Genomic DNA, 17,080 nt, shown 5'->3' on the forward strand with positions numbered 1-17,080 from the left:
GGCTGTTATTGTCATCTCTATTCCTAACTGCAGATTAGTTTTCATTGTTTCTTTCAAAATGTTCATTGCTACCAAATCTGTATCCAATGCTTGATGCTAGTGGATTGATCTGTCTAGGTGGGAAGAGGAGTCGGTGTAGGCTGTTTCATCTAGAAAAGCTGCAGTTCTGTATTGCTTATGAGGGATTGTTTCGATTGGGTTCTGTGCATATGAAATGCTGGTGATAGAAATGATGCATGATTCTAATTTACCGTGGCTTATTTGGAGGTTCTTGAGTCATACTCTTAGTTGAACAAATATTCTTAGATCAAATGTGTTGATCTCTTCGTAATTGAAGTTCATGCATGGGTAGTTCAAATGCTTACTGGAGATTTATTTCAGATAATTGTTTGAGAAGTTCATATCATATGCTTATGAATATTGACTAGAAATATTCTATTTGTTTGATAAACATTGAACAAGAGGCTCAACTAATTATGAGGCTCTTTTGTTTAAAGAGTTTGGTGATAAACTCTCCTATCCTAGGTAGGGTAATTAAGGTTAAAATTCGAGGCATTGCAACAACTTTGTTCCACAATCAGAAACATTCAAGAAATTTCCTATTTGATTGATGCCTGATTAGTCAAAATGGAAGCAAGCTAGAGGTACGTTGTGTTAAAAAAGTTTTTCGAGTTTTTTGTTGATTGAAAGGACGTTTTTGTACAAAAGATTAAAAATGAATATCTCAGGAAATGCCTAAGAGATCTATCGATAAAAGAAAAGAGGAAAGACAGTTGAAGGCTTGGAAGGAAGCAGTGAGATAGGAAGAGAAAGGGTTGTGAGGTGGTTGAAGTTATAGCTCTAGATAGGAAGAATGGAGAAACCATACTTACAAACCTGGCCCCATGGTGTAGGTTTAAGTCTTGTTGATCATGATGATGGTTTATGCTTTGATTTGTTGCAAGCTTGTTGACTTAGGAGCATTATTGGTGAACATTAATTGGATTGCGGGTTTATTTTTTGATGTGGGTTAGACAAGGGACCTTTGAAATTATAGGTGAGAAGACAAATAGTTGTTATGCCTTCATGTTTTTCCATGGTCATTTTGATGCAAACTGAAAGCAAGGAACGATCAAATGCCCTTTTGGTTTTTGTTTGGATCCAAATTTATTTTTTTGAATTTTAGGTCGAATTTACATTAAGGTTAAGGTTCTTTTTCCTTATAAATGGGCACATAGAGACTTAGTTTATAGATTGGTGATTGATTATTAAAGTTATTCTTTATTTTCCTACAATTTCTTCTGTTCTTTAGTACATTTCTAGTTTAGCATAGCCTAATATACATTAACCACAAATTGTAGCGTAGTGTTTGAAATCTAGCTTTGAGCTCTACACCAAACTGGTATCAAAGCAAGGTTTTCCCTTCATATTGTTGTTAGATGTGTGGAAGAGTTCGAGGATCGATCAAATGCTTGCTTGAGATCAACGATTGCATTATAACTTTAGCGTGAGGGATTTGCTAAGATGCATAAGGCGATCAAATAGTTCAAGATTCATATTAAACAAAGTTTGCTAAAATTTTCATGACCTCAATTATAAAACAGAGATTGGAACAAAAGATTGAGAGCAAATATGGGGTTGTCCATGCACAACCTTGGAAGTAGAGGTGTACATGAGTGATATATAGAGTTTGCTTGTAAGTTGCAGGTTGCCCTAGGCTCGTTGGAAGCAGCTCCTTTGGTGCCATTGCACTTACCAAGCCTCCTTTGTATTAATTGGGTGGTCCCTGTGTTATCCTTTTTTTTTTTTGAATTTATAACCCAAAGAAACTGCCCCCGACACTAATATTTGGTCGTGCTGGCTCAGCCTGCCATACCAACGGTCGTCATGCCAGCAGCGTAAAACTCTGAGGCTAGGACCCCATCACTGGGGTCTATGCTATGCATTGGCTTGTGCAGAAAGGTGATGCTCATGAGAATCGAACCTTGACTGCCCATCTATCCGCCCAGGTCCCACCCCACTATGCTAACCTCCCTTGGGGCAGTTGGTGGATGTAAAGTTTACACTTCACCATCCTTCTCCCTTCCTCTGCACCCACGAGAGGAAGGGTTGACATCAATCACATTAAGGGATAACTCTGTATTTTTTACCTATATTCATTGATGCTCTAAAGAATGTATACGGAGATTCCTACTGTCGTGCTAGTCCTTTTGTCTCAATCACTCACATTTGATTATGGCTATGAAGGGGACAATTTATGCACAATTTGTGAATCTTGACATGTCTGATCGTCTTATGCATCTCAACAAAACTTATTCTGATACCAAGTTGATCAATGTGACTTGATTTTTTTCTATTGTTTTGAGCAATCACCAAACTCATCAGCATCTTGAAACTTTGCTCTGATACCACTTTGACGCAGTTCTCAGATTTGAAGAACTATGTTACAATTTATAGTTAATCATTTTAAGCTATGCTAAAGTAAAAAAAATATTAAAAAATAAAAGAATTTTATAGGAAAATAAAAAAAATACTCTTAATAATCAGTCACTAAGTTTTCAACTGAGTCTCTACTTTTCTATTTATATGAAAAAAGAAAAACTCTAACTGTAATGTGGATTGAGATGGATTAAGGTTTAGTTAAATTCAATGTCTAAATAGTAATTTAGATACAAAAGGTTGGGTTTCTTAACCCCAACCCTGTCACCTGTCTTTTCTTCTCTGATTGTGGATGGGATAGAACTGGTTTGGCCCAACCCTTTTGACCCCTTGCGCTTTTAAACCAGCTTTTGGAACCAGTTCAAATTTCCAAAACCATTTCCAACCCTTGGTTCACTAATTTAAAATCCTTTTTTTGGACCCAATTTTGCCATTATAGGTCAGAGTTGACAAGGTTTGGTCTTTTAAACCATATTTTAGACCTAGATTTGATCCAAATAGTTTGTTGCAACCTAAATACTTTGCTGAATTTGTCAGGACTAACCTAAACCCATCTAGATCTAATTAATGCTAACTTTGGGTCCAATTAACCCTAATTGGATTTAGGAGCATATTAAGTTAAATGTTTCTAGCTTGGCCTAGTTAGAATATGTAGATTCATCTACGGCCCTTTTGCAACAACTGCCAATAAGTAGGATCCTTACACCCTTAATGTTTGGAACCTTCGTGGATCAAATGCCATCACTACTAGTCCCTCTTGATTTACATCTAACCTATTTGCATCCGTGGACATTCATTAGGTCAGATAAAAATTAAAGATCAATTGAAATTGCCAGCAGCACAAGCTGAAGGGCTTTTTTTTTCCAGCTAGGCTAAGGGGAAACCCCTCAGCACCGGCATCACATTGGCTGGTCTCTGGTTGGTAAAACCCTTGAGGTCCACCTTGCCCTTCAGGGGGTACACCCAGCTTTGACCTTTCAGCAAAGAGACCCCTTGTGTGTTTCGAACTCGTGATGTCCTGTCAACTTGGTGACGCTCATAGGTTGCCCCTACCAGATGAGTGGGGCTGCAGGCAAGAGATCTAGACTTTAGGATATGTCATTTTTTTTTAAACTTTGGCTAGGATCATGCAGATTGGGATTGAGACACAATCGGGACCCTTTGTATAGGTCCAATCTTATTTTTTGGATTTTTGTATTTTAGCAAATCTTATATTCATTTTAGACTCACATGTGAATTAGGTTTTGTTTTCCTCTATAAGTAGTCATGTAGAGGAGGTTCAGTTGAGAGATTGGTAATTGATTATTAAGAGTTATTTGTTTTATTTTTGTATTTTTTTTTAAAATTTAGGATAGATCTTTTATTTGGCATAGCTTTGTGTGCATTAGTCATGGATCGTATTGTAGTTGATCAAATCTCACTTATGTCCATCACATTCTCACATGTAGGGGTGTCAATCCGGTTTGGTTCGGACCCAGGTTCAACCAGACTTGGACCTGATTTTCAGGTATAGTATCCGGTCAGAACTTGGGTATAATGGGGTCAACTATAAGAAAAAACATACCCCAACCCGATAAGAACTACACGAACCAGACTCAGGCCATACTTGGTAAAACCATATTTTTTATCATTTTTACAATAAAAAATTGCGGGTCTTAATCGAAACTCGGGTCGGGTCCGAGTATAGTATAAAATTTGACAAACTATACCCGGGTTAATGTATTAATTGGACTTTTGGGTCCAGAACCGGGTCTTATTATTTATCACCGTACCCGGACCCTATAGGGTTTTGTTCGTGTCGGGTCTTGGTAAACCTGACCCGTTGACACCCTTACTTAATGGATCTTGATTTTCTTAGAGCCATTACAAAAACCCAAAATCCGAAACCCGATCAAGCTGTTCAGCTAGTCGAATCTAAGACATGAATGGACCTGGATCTCAACTAGATCCGAATTTTCTCGGAGTAGTTTTCGAAAACCCGAAGCCAGATACAGGCGGTTATCTGGCCCCGTGTCTTGAATTCTTAACAGGTAGTCTTCGGGTCAGGAATCTGAACAGATCCGATCCGTTACCTGTTTCGGTAAATTTTTAGAGCTCACCGCAGCCAACGGCCCAAACGCGGCAGAGCACGCCGGCTGAAGGCCACCACCGGAATCCGAACCGGCAGAGGATGGCCGGCGGCGAGGCGTCGATCACCGACCTAGTGGCGGCCCTCGAGTACGCGACCCTGATCGCGAGGCACCTCTCTCCGTCGGCGCGGCCCCCGCAGCTCGCCGAGGCCCGGGAGTCCCTCAGAACCGCCTGTAGCCGGATCGAGAGTTTCCTCTCCGCCATCGACACCGAGGACGAGCCCATGGCCGAGCAGGACGAGTCGGAGGTGGAGAGCCTCCAGCGCGTCGTCGAGGAGTGGGGGCTGCACAGCAAGCGCCGGAAGCGGCGGCCTTCCCCGTCGTCTTCCTCTCCCAAACAGCCGGATGTCGCCGGCCGGGGCTTCTCCTTCGATCGGACGGCCTACCACCGCTCGTTGAATCTCGTGTTTCAGTTCCACGGGTGAAAGAAGAATCCGACGCCCAGAAAAAAAAAGAAATCGTTTCTGCTCGGTGAGAAGAGGTGAGAGGGCCAAACCCTAACCCTAATCCTAATTTCCCGTTGTTTTCTTTCCTCTTCCTTTTTCTTTTTCCGGTTTCCTTTCTGTTCCTTTTTCTGGTGTTTAGCTACTGCTAGTGAATTCGAACGTCAAGCCAAGCTAGTAAAGAAATGCTTTCCGTTTCGGGATTTGAGAAGTAAAAGAGATTAATTGGGAAATTCTTTTCCCTTCTCATTTGAGGCACACTAATAATGAACCTAAATATCAAGCCATCACTCTCATTGTGAAATCTCAGTATATTTATCTTATAATTAGCAATATAAGAAATCGAAGAGAGTGTTAAAAAATATGAAGCGAAAATATCTTAATTTCACGCTATATTCGAGTTAAAATGACAATATATTGGAAGTGTTTTTTTTTCTCTTCACGATTTTAGCAAGAAGTATATGACCTGTTGATTTCTTGCGCTAAGCCCTGAGAAATTCAATCTAGTGGCGATGTTTCTGACCATATCATTAACCAAAGAAGGTATATTCTGGGAAGAAGACTTAACCGGATAGCTCCATGTTTTATCTGCCTGTTTGGGAATATACAATTGCAGGGGCTTGTTTTTCAAACGTAACAGTCTGGTGATGCAACCATATTTCTTTTCTTTTTCCTTTTTTGGATATATCAATGTTTAGTTTTCTCAAGGTTGAAAACTGTGAATGATAGAACTGCTATGTGTCTAACCAGATGTGTTCTTTAACCTCAGAAGAACTTGAAAGAAATGGAATCATGGGGAAATGGAGAACATGATCTAAGATCACACAAGGAGGGCATTCAAACCACACTGGGGGCATTTGCCATCACAAGTTCCATAGCAAATACAGAAAATATGGCTGAATCAGGCAGCAGTGTGGTTTGTAATGCTCAAATGACTAAATGGTGAAAATGTTAAAATTCAAATTCAAATTATAGCAATATGGATGTGAAACACACATAGCAGGTTGAAGGAAACTTATGTTACCTCATTGCCTGATATGAGGCAAGACATGCAGCAAAAGTTAATGGGGCGCAATGTGCTGTCGCAAATTCAAAATTGAGTTCCAGAGTCCACTATGTAATTCCCCACTCCTTTCCTCCACCTGGCTATCACCAACCTTCGATATGTTAACTTGGTAAAAAGGAAATATTTCTCTGCTATATGGTTTTCATATTATGCCCTTACCCATCCATACATATCTAAGTATACACTAAAGGCATATTTGGTTGCTCCTTTAAGAATGATTCAGAATTCATGTGATTCAGAGTCACATGAGGTATCAACCAAACATAAAAAGGTGACCTGTGAGAAACTGAATCTCATTTGCCTTGGAAAATGAGAGTCACTTTCTAATTTGCGTGAGATTCAGAATCACTTGAGACCCCATGTGATTCTGAATTATTCTTTAAAGGAGCAACCAAGTGCCCTAAAAGGCAAGATTGTAAAAAGCATCTGGTAACCTATATTGGCCAGGCCCAAAATAATGTGTATCATATGTTATTGTAAAAAATCATATTTTTAATAAAAAAACCCAATCATTCTAGAAAAAATCAGAATTTTTTTTTAAAAAAATCATAAACAATGAATAATGAAACCATAATATCACATATCAAACAATTATGAGCTGCGTGAGACATCAAATATCCAATAATCAAGCTAATATGCTATGAATGGCATGCATATCTCACAAGAAAATTGCAAAGTATGAAATGGTATGCATATTAAACAACAAAACTAAGCTAACAAGTCACAAGATTCATAATAGTGCGTGCTTACATCAACAAAAACAAAATCACGTGATTTTACATAACCAAATATTTTCAAAATTCAAACAAAAAATGAATTAGATAATGTCAATCATGATTATAATCATCATCTTCTTCTTGCATGAAATCAACCCCAAATCACCCTCAAGCTCTTTAGGAATGAACATGAACTCGCCCTAAGGGGCCTTATATGTTTCAAAAAAACAAAAAAATCAAAATCAAACTGCATTGTTTGTGTATTATAAGCTACGATACACCTGATACAAGTACGATACACACCTGTATCGAGGTACGGGTTATGACTCGTATCGATTTTTCCAGAAGTTATTATATGTATTGTACACTTACAACACTGCTTAAAAGAATCATATTTATTGCAACTGTTTGCAGCTGCACCTTCTCTTATAATCAATGATGGATTGGCCTTTATCCTTACATGATGACTTCCTTGAGTTCCATTTATGCCCATGTTGTCATGTTCTAACCTTTATCCTTTGAGAAGCTATTCTAATCTTGCAGCGCCTCCTTTGAGGGAAACTCAACACTAACAACACTTACCCCACATTTCCCTTCATTTCTATTAGGTCTCTTCCTCTGTGCAATTCCTGTTCTGCATCCATTATTTCTTCTTTATATATGATGTTTTCTCCATGTATTCATATGCTCCTTTACTAGATAAAATGAATAAAAAGATGACCATGTACTTCAGATTATATGAGACTATAATTCAGAATTTCATATTGTCAAGTGTTGTTTACCAGTTTTCAACTATAGCTTATTTATTATTTTTTTTGGGCTCATTGTGATCAGGCTCAACAACATTATAATGTTTCCAAGTTGTGAGACTTATCTGTTTGGTGCCATCACTAGAACCTTCATAACAGATCTGTTTAGTGCTATCTTTGGAACCTTCATATGTTGTTGGATTTGGATTGTGGATCTCCTTTATAAGAATAGTCAGATACAAAATGAGCACTATTACTAAAGTTTTTTTTTATCCTCTTCATCTTTTTTAGATTTAATTTCTTTTACTACTTCAGATTGGGGAGAAAATCCTAATGATAGAGTCTCGACTCTCAACTTAGTGTTATTGTATATTTTTAGGCGACTCACTTATCTCTTGGAGGTGCAGGAAACATAAGCTTATTTATACACATCACATATTCATTTTTAACGTTGTACTAATTATACTGCAAAATTTTGATGTTTTCTCCACAAAATAGAAGACAACATGACATATCCAAAACTTTAAAGTCTTCAAGTTAATCACCCTAGTCATAAACACTCACATTGTTTGGGAAGAGTACAACAATTGAACGCTTATTCAGTGTTACTCAAGTGCTACTCTTATTAACAAGCTCATTCTCTATAATTTTAATGTGCGATTGGGCAATGGCATGACACCAATCTATTGTGGCTTAAATCTTTGACAGGTCCTCACTTCTCTCTTATGTTCTAGGGTGTTGGATGATGCCTTCTCAGTTCTCATCCATCATTATATGCTGATTTGGGCTACTCCTACAATAACGTTTTTCCTTTGTCTTCAGAAATAAAAAAGATAAATCTGCTATATAAAACTCTGTTTTTGAAGCATAAACATTGCTTCAGATCTGTCCACCTCCAGTTCCCATTCTGAATCTCTTGTTGAAGCTGCTGGACTATACCATTGTTGTGGACCATTTCAAATGATTTGATGAACTAAGCACTTAACTTTTGCTATCAATGGCTGCAGTTTAAGAGTTGAGTTGCAACTCAGCGAAGGGATGAGACTAGAAGTTCTCCTAATTTGAGTGCAACAACAACAACTACGCCTTCATCCCAAAACAATTGGGGTCGGCGATATGAACCAAAAAAGAAAATCATTCTGGGTCTTCCACATGAATCCTTCTCCTCCAATCATTTCTATCCAATGCCATGTCCTCGGTGAGGTTCAAAGCATTCATATCCTTTCCTATCACCTCCATCCATGTCTCCTAATTTGAGTCCTGCTCAAAATTCAATACTTATCTAACACATTAGAAAACATGTTGGCTGAACTTTTGAATCCAAAGCTGCAGAACTATTGAAATAAGATCATTGTTACGTCTTATTGTGGCTTACATGTTTAATAATTTATTTTAGGGAAAATTCCATTTAGGGGCCAACCTTTTCCCCTAATTCCAAAAATGGGCCTCACTATTGCGAAATTCCTGATATGGGCCACAAGTTTCGTGGAAACTATCAAATAGAGACCTCAGTTAACATCCATAATCTTGAGAAACGTGATTATTTTGTGTTTCATATTGTCTTTTGGAATTTAAAAATACTCATTTATCCTCAAAAGAAAGAAAAGAGTAAATGTTTTGAACATTTGATTATGAAGGCTATTATTTTAGTTTGACTTGAGAGCTAACCTTAGTCAATAGATAATAACAAAGGTAGGCCTTTTTTTGGCAGTTTGCGGAAATTCAGAGGCCAATATCAGGAAATTCAGAAATGTGCAGCCCATTTTTGGAATTAGGGGCAAAAGGTTGGAACCTAAATGGAATTTTCCCTTTGTTTTTAACATAAGAGCCATCTAGAAAAATCATGTGCATTGCAAGGCAGAATTTATTTAAGAGTGCCATTTTTAATAAAAAAAGATCTAATTTTGGTTGAACAAACTTTTCTATTTATAATGTTATGTTAAATGGCATAATGTAATTCAAGCTCTTTCAAAGTCAACTCCAAATCCAAGTGTCATTGTGACCAAGGTGTTAAGTGATAGATTGCCTGTAAGAATGGTCAACTTTCTAAATGGATCTGGCAACTTGCTGGTTACACCCATTCACTTTATCCCGTGGTGCTTGAAGGAAACTGTGGAATCAGTATGGTTTTAGGAGGATGGATCCAATTGTTTAGGTAGCAATTAAGACTATGGTGTCAACTCACCCCATCTCCTGTGACTGGGATTCATGGGAATGTTTCCTGCCTTTGGTTCAAACAATGAAGGATTTCTCACCATGCACTTCTCATAAACTTGCAGAATGCCTTTGGTTCAAACAATGAAAGATTTCTCACCGTGCACAACTTCTCATAAACTTGCAGAATTGCTGGAATAGATGGGCTAGAGTGGATGACCCTAATTGAACAATCTAGACTAAATGTATTATGACTGCACTTGGTGCGGCTGCATGTTGCTTGGTTGTATCGACTTCAATTGGTTATCCTACAAACCAGGGTTTAACTGCTGGTATGGAAGTCTTCTTGGTATTGGCTATGGCATGTTTCAGCCTCTTGGGCCTTTCTTTTGTAGCCCTGATTACTCAGCAAATTGATCTTGTCAAATGGGATAATTTGGGTTTCAATGAACCTTGGCCCAAGTTAGTTCACTGCGTATCAGTGAGTACTGTTGTACTAGGTACTTCGATACATGTGCACTCAAAAGAGTACCAAGGTTGAAAGGAAGTGTAGACTCTTCTTCAGAGGGCGAGTCTACAAGAGTCTATATGTGAACCTGTCGCTGGTTAAAGGGGAATACAAAAGAGTTGATATAGAAACATGTTAAATTATCAACTGTGGCAATTGCAACATGTTATCTCATATATCAATTCTACTCTAGAACCGGATTAAAAGGTGAAAAATAACTGAAAACAAACTATCCCTTGGAACCAAATGTCATGGGTATGATGTGCTCTGAATAAAGGACAATCCTATATTCTAGATCTGAAATTCTACTTTTCGTAACAGCATATGACTTGAGCATCAATTCAGCTATACATTGACATGGATTAAGCTCCTGTTTTTCTGTTTTGTCCTGATCTTTGATCTTAATTCCTAGTCTGCCCTACATGTTTGCAGATACCGGATGACAACAGTGGATGTTTTCATGCCTTGAATCTGCTACATGATCTTCAAATTCCTGCAGTCTACCACCGTACCTATGTAATGTTGGTGCATAATGACTAGAATCAGAGAATAGTTGTAAATTATTGAATCTGATACACAGTTTTGCTTCAATCTGGATAGCAAATTGAGGTAAATGTTGTCTTATTTTCTTTTTAATAATTTGTTACTTGCTTTCTCCTACTTGGCTTAATCCGCAGTCATGTGATACACACTGTGTGTGTGTGTGTGTGTGTGTGTGTAGCACCCATGCATGCACACACAAAGTTGCTTCTTAGTTTTGCTAGTTGTGCATAAATAAGCCTGATACTAGAACACTTAAAAACCTTGCATTTATGTCCTTGTAGAGTGTGTTTGATGCTGCTACAGCATTTAGATTACGTCCATAATTGTTGTAACCATAGTCATCTATACCGTTCAAGGTAATCTCTAGGTGAGTTTATTCTCGGAGAGATTTTCAAAAGTTGTTTTTTCTCAGAAAATTCTTGGGAGTTTAAAAAAATTGAAAAAATATAAATAATAATGAAAAATCAAATTTTAAAAGGTTTTAAAATAGAAAAGAAAAAATAGAAAATGTAAGATTAAAAAAAAAGTTTTTTCCCAAAAGTATTGTGATATTATCACTATAATATCGTGACATTTTGAGTAAAAATATCATGATATATTGCCGATAATATCGGCTGACCTTAAATCACCGATATTTTCAAAACATCGGCAATATGGGTGACATACTGTTTGTAACATACTTAAAATGATAAAAAAGGGCTGAATCCAAAGACGCAATCACCTCGGCTACTTTTCTAGGTTAGGTAACCATGGTATGCTTCTGCACAAGAAAGAACAAATAACCTTTTAGTGACCAGGAGTTCTTTCCTTTTTTCTCTTTACAACTTTCAACTTTGATTGCAAGATCTTGATCTTAACCAAAAAACCGAGAAAGGTATACTTTGATTGTAAGATCTAATCAAGTTTCTTTTCCCTTATCTTATGAGCTTTATACACCCCTAGAAAAGTTTTGTTTTATAAGATAATATTTCGGTCTAGTTTGTGCACGATTCTGTAGTTATGTTTCGATGGAAATGCTTGATTTATCTATATGCTTATGTTTTTTCCATAAGACTGCAGCTCCTGCTGCTTCATAATTATTTGTACAGGGTGTTGCTTAAATGGAGATTGGTAATTGGTTTTTTAGATTGTTTATTTTGATCTTTTTTCAAGATGAGCATGCTTAGGTTTGGCATTGTTATTTTAAGTAATCATCAATGGAGGTAGGTTATCAATTGTTGCTTTCCAGAAAGGCGCAATTATACAAAACATGTGTTGATTTATCTTCGATGATTTGTCGGGATGGCAGTGGACCGAGGGTAAATGGGCCCCACCCCGCCTCGCTCCATTTGGACCAGGGATGGAAGACATATGAACCGTGGGGATGGACTTACTCTTATCCTCGTTCAGCCTTGCCCTGCCCCATCTCCGTTAAAAAAATTACTATTATACTCTTATATATATAACCTTAAAACCCTTTCTTGAATCTCTTTTCTCTCCTTTCTCTCTTTCCTCTAATGAACCGTGCGAGCTTCCGTTTCTCTCATCTCCTTCTAACGGCAGAAGGTGGCAACGGTGGAAGGATCGGAGAAACGGGCTCCACCCCACCTCGATCTGTTTGGATCGAGGATGGAGGACATGAAACGGGGAATGAACTGGGAATGAAGGTTAAAATCAAAACCTGTGCGAGAATGAAGGCAGGAATGGAAAGCAAAATTTTGTGACAGGTAGGGGTAGAGGCGTTGTTCCCCACCCTCGCCATGGTCCACTGCCATCCCTAATGATTTTTTTTGGCCGGCTGGAGGCCCCCTGATGTACTGAGGGAGTGGAAAACAGGCCATGCTCCTTACAAATTAGAAGAAAGAAATAAGGGTCGAAGTTTAGATGCAGTGCTTGGTTTTTCACTGCCAAAAATCCAACAATGATCGCTGCATGCAGAAAGAGAGCCTACCGAAGTAACAAATATGGAACTCTTGTTTTTGTTTTTGTTTTTTGGGCTAGGCCAAAGGGAAACTACCCCATCACTCACGGCACATTGGCTGGCCTCTGGTTGGTGAAACCCTGGAGGACCCCCCTGTCCACTGGGGAGTACACCTAGCTTCAGCCATGTGGCAAGGAATACTCCCTGCGAGTTTCGACAGCTCTTGTGAGCAGAATATGGGTCGTGATTTTCCAAGTTTGGTATTATTTACCCCAAGAGTAGTAGTTCTTGGTAAGGTAGCATGTCAGTAACAATCTTGTGTGTTGAAGCCATGAATATTAAGGGTGTCAACGTGTCGGGTTTGGTTCAGACCCAGGTGAAACCAGACTTGGACCCAATTTTCTGGTATGGTATTGGGTTTGGACCCAGGTCTAATCAGGTCCACTATAAGAAAAACCATACCCAAACCCGATAAGAACTGCATGAGCCAGACCTGGACCATACCCAGTAAAATAATATTTTTTATTGTTTTTATATTGAAAATTTGCAGGTCTTAATCGGAACTCGGATCAGGCCCAGGTCTGGTATAAAATTTCACAAACTATACCCAGGTCCATGTATTAATGAACCCGAGTCTTATTATTTATCACCTTACCTGGACCCTATAGGGTTTGGCACCGGGCCGGGTAAACCAGACCCATTGACACCCCTAATGAATATGAGCAATCCACTTCTGTGTTATGTACATCGAACAATGGCGAAGCTTCCACCAATCCATTGGAAAAGAGCAAGGAAAGCACACAATTGTCAGTTGTTTTCATGGGTCAAATTTGTGAATCTGCTGCAACAGGAAGCATTTTCTGTAGGCAAATTGACCCTTTTAATACCAAGGAATATTTTGCAGAGGTGGTGGCTGATAAGGTAGCCAAGCCTTTCACTAGTGTTCACGTGATGCACATACATCATTTAAGCTCACTAATGCTTGGCTTTTCTTGGGTGTTCTTATCGTTAAAAAGCATATCGACTCCCTTTTAGCGCGACGTGGTTTTGCCTCAAACTTTATTCATTTCATACTTTGTTCGTAGCTAATGGTTTAAGGGTTAATCTTTTGATGTCCATGGATAAGCATATTCTAATTTTTTTTTTAAAGGCAAGCTGGGGGTTAGGACCCCTACGAGAAATCTCTTAAGCCCAATGTGACAGAGGGTTCGAACCTGGGCCTTCAGCTTGGCACAGGACTCAGCTTACCACATGGGATACCAACTCCTAATAGCTCTTCAGCTACAAGCACTTTTTATGAAGAAAATCCTGCAGTCTGTAATTGGTGCAAATCCATTTAATTAAACATTGCCATGAAGCTTTCTCTTTTCTTATTTTGCTCCAAAGCCACAAGATCTTTAGGCCAATACTCTTATGTACATCTAAGAAAAATGACATGAACAAGCTCCATCAGTTTAAATATATGAAAAAGTGAATCGTTTAAAAAACTCATAAGGATCATTTTGGCAGACAAGGGAAGATAAAAAATTTCCTTCTCGCAGAGACTTTAAAAAGAGAGTAATTATAAGGCTTGTTAATCTATCCGTAATTGCTAAAAGAGAGTCATGCTGCCAGGACAGTGACTGCAAGTAAGTCGGGCATAGCCAGCACGGCTAGGTCTTTGATCCTGGGGTGGTTTCTCTGTGTAAATATATAAAAAAAAATCTATAGGTAATTGCTAAAAGAATAGAGATATTACACATTGTAGAATCCAACACGATGCATCAAATGGATGTAGGGACCAATAGGTCCTTTAACCTGGTTTTGGTTGTGGTCATCAAATCATGAGACGTGCGCTAAGAGGGTTTGAACCTTCGATCTTGTGAAGTAGCATGCTCAAACTGACTGAGCTATTCTAGTCCTTCTCCAATATGGTTCCATATATATAAGACTACACATAACTATGGAGGACAGGATTTATTCTACCATTAACTTGGAGAATAATGCCTCACTAATTCAGTAACTCCTGCATGGCCATGTACATATGTTACACATGCATCCGTTAAATAACATTAAAACTAATATTAATATGGAAGTTATAATCTCCATAAATTATGCTAAATGGGCCTACCATTTCAATGACTTTTGGGTTTCTTTCCGTGAGAGTCGTAGGGCATGTTTGGAAGTGAGAAAAATTCTCATAGGAAAATAAAATTTTGCCTATGAGAAGTTTTGATATGATGATTTTTCTAAAATGAAAATTGTAACTTGTTTGTGCACATGAAAAAACTCTCTCAAGTTTTTCGACCCTTCCAAATGAGAAAGACTTTCTCTAAGAGAGTTTTTCTAAAAATATACTTTTTGATAAAAAAATTCTTGTAAGAGAAGGTGGAGGAATGTTTCCTACAAAGAGAAATAGTGATTTACACTCTCCACCACCTATCTCACCACCACCCACCATCCTACCATCACTACCACCATTCATCTCACTGCCACCCCGGATGAGCTCCACTTCATCCTTTGTACCTCCACCACTGCCGGTGACTCCTTTGGCTCCACCCTACTCTTCTCTATCGTCCAGTCCCTCTACGATATCTATCGCCCAGTCCCTCTGCGATTGCTGGGTCACCTCACGCATTCCCCATTCCTCTTCCTTCGCTCCTTCTCTGCCATCCACACTTCTTGTTAGACTGCTGATGTCGATAACAAAGAAAGGTCTTGCATCATTGGGAGGAAGGGGCAGCGATGAGGAGGCGAGTGAGGGAGGAGCACCTACAGAGGCCTTCACGACAGCCCCCAAATCTGGTCTTCATGGCCGAGCATTGGTCCCTCTCCCTCATGGTGATGAGTGACATTTTCGACATTCAAGCATGACATCTTGTAACAAGGAACAACTCCAGCACATGTCTAGGAAGAGCTCAAATCCGGCTCGTCTTGCATAAGAATTTGCCAAGCTTGAAGGTTTCAAGCTCGGCACATCTGGATTGTTTACAAGGGGCTAGTGTTTAACAATTAAAAAAAAAGGATTCTGTGGCAACAGTTTCAGGAAAAGCTCCGACCGTGTCCTTGAAATTCTAAGTAAAAGTGAGTCCTTTGAGTAAAAATTTTCCTGCACCGTACGTCCCCCACATGCCCCCCACTCAAAGCTTCCACCGCGTAATCTCTACAAGGACGAGGTTCAATAGCAGTGATTTTTCTCACCGCTATTACCTAAAAAGTCACCGCTAGCTGGGCTATTGGTTATATATATATATATATAAAGTCCTGAACATTCAGGTATATAATATATATATTAGCATATGAAATTCTCAATGAAATAGATCTAATTCAAACCTGTCAAAACAGGTCTTCCTACGAGAGCTTGCCAATAAAGAAAATAGTGTAATGGCACCCCCTCTACGTATCATCAATATCCATAACAATAAATTAGTTTGATAAGTGAAAACTATAAATAAACAGGAGAAAATGAATAGGAAAAATAATAAAATCCTTCAAGCCAATAATCTAGTTGACAAGCATGGGTACTAATTCTCAGGCCGAATAATATAGCAAATAGAAAGCATAGACAGACCCCGTCAATAATCATCTTTTTAAAATGTTTGATTAACTTTCACTACAAAAAAATCATGGATTAGCGATGGACGATATCCATCTCTAAACTGTTTAGCGACGGATTGACGACGGATTAGCGATGGATATCGTCCATCGCAAATTTTTGCTCGCTAATTAGCGCCAAAATTATCTGTCGTTACTTTCATCATTAATTTGTGATAGATTAGCCACAGACATTATCCGTCGCTAATCCGTCGTTAAATTAAAAAAAAAGAAAAAAAATTGTTCCCTGTCAGGCGATATTCCGGCAGCAATAAGCCGGACTTGTACTGCACCCGACAGGCATTGCAAAGGGACTGCTCATCCTTCAATATCTGCAATGCCATCCTCCGTGAACCGGTGCGCTCTTCGACATCACCGTCCTTCGTAAATCGGTGCACTCTCCGACGTCGCCGTCCTCCAGCAACCGAACACTCTATCTCGTCGCCGTCCTCTGTGAACTGGCACGCTCTTCGGCATCGTCGTCCTCCAGCAACCGGACGGTCTACCTCGTCGTCGTCCTTCGTGAACCGATGCGCTCTCCGGCGTTGTTGTCCTCCAGCAACCGGCCGCTATGCCTCGTCGTCGTCCTCCATGAACCGACGCGCTCTCCGGCATCGTCGTTCTCCAACAACCGTCTGCTCTGCCTCGTCACCGTCCTTTGATATCATTCCTTCAGAAGTCGGTTTAAATCGCTCGGTCGGTTTAAATTTTGAACGAGGAGAGAGGGAAAATTTTACGCTCTTGATGGGCGGTTTAAATAAAAAATTAGCGACGGATTTAGCGAGGGAAAAATTCCCTCGCTAATTTGTTTTTCTTCTATTGACAAGTAATGACGAAAAATTGGAGTCGCTATTCCGTCGCTAAGTAGCGACGTATTAATG

The 17,080-nt window shown here is 39.0% G+C and overlaps 1 protein-coding gene across 1 annotated transcript; it reads left to right on the forward strand.

Annotated features, from left to right (window-relative positions):
- Positions 1 to 4,541: 4,541 nt before the first annotated feature.
- Positions 4,542 to 10,843, forward strand: LOC149833122 (uncharacterized). Its single transcript, XM_090012724.1, has 2 exons — positions 4,542 to 5,028; positions 10,616 to 10,843. Exon 1 carries the CDS (start codon positions 4,589 to 4,591, stop codon positions 4,970 to 4,972), a length of 384 nt encoding a protein of 127 aa, XP_089868850.1. The 5' UTR covers positions 4,542 to 4,588; the 3' UTR covers positions 4,973 to 5,028; positions 10,616 to 10,843.
- Positions 10,844 to 17,080: the final 6,237 nt, after the last annotated feature.

Source organism: Nuphar pumila, chromosome 7, assembly GCF_984573655.1.
Source record: "Nuphar pumila chromosome 7, dmNupPumi1.hap1.1, whole genome shotgun sequence".
NCBI lineage: Eukaryota > Viridiplantae > Streptophyta > Magnoliopsida > Nymphaeales > Nymphaeaceae > Nuphar > Nuphar pumila.

Coding starts and splice junctions, on each gene's coding strand:
- LOC149833122 (XM_090012724.1), top strand. CDS start 4,589: ATGGCCGGCGGCGAGGCGTCGATCACCGACCTAGTGGCGGCCCTCGAG.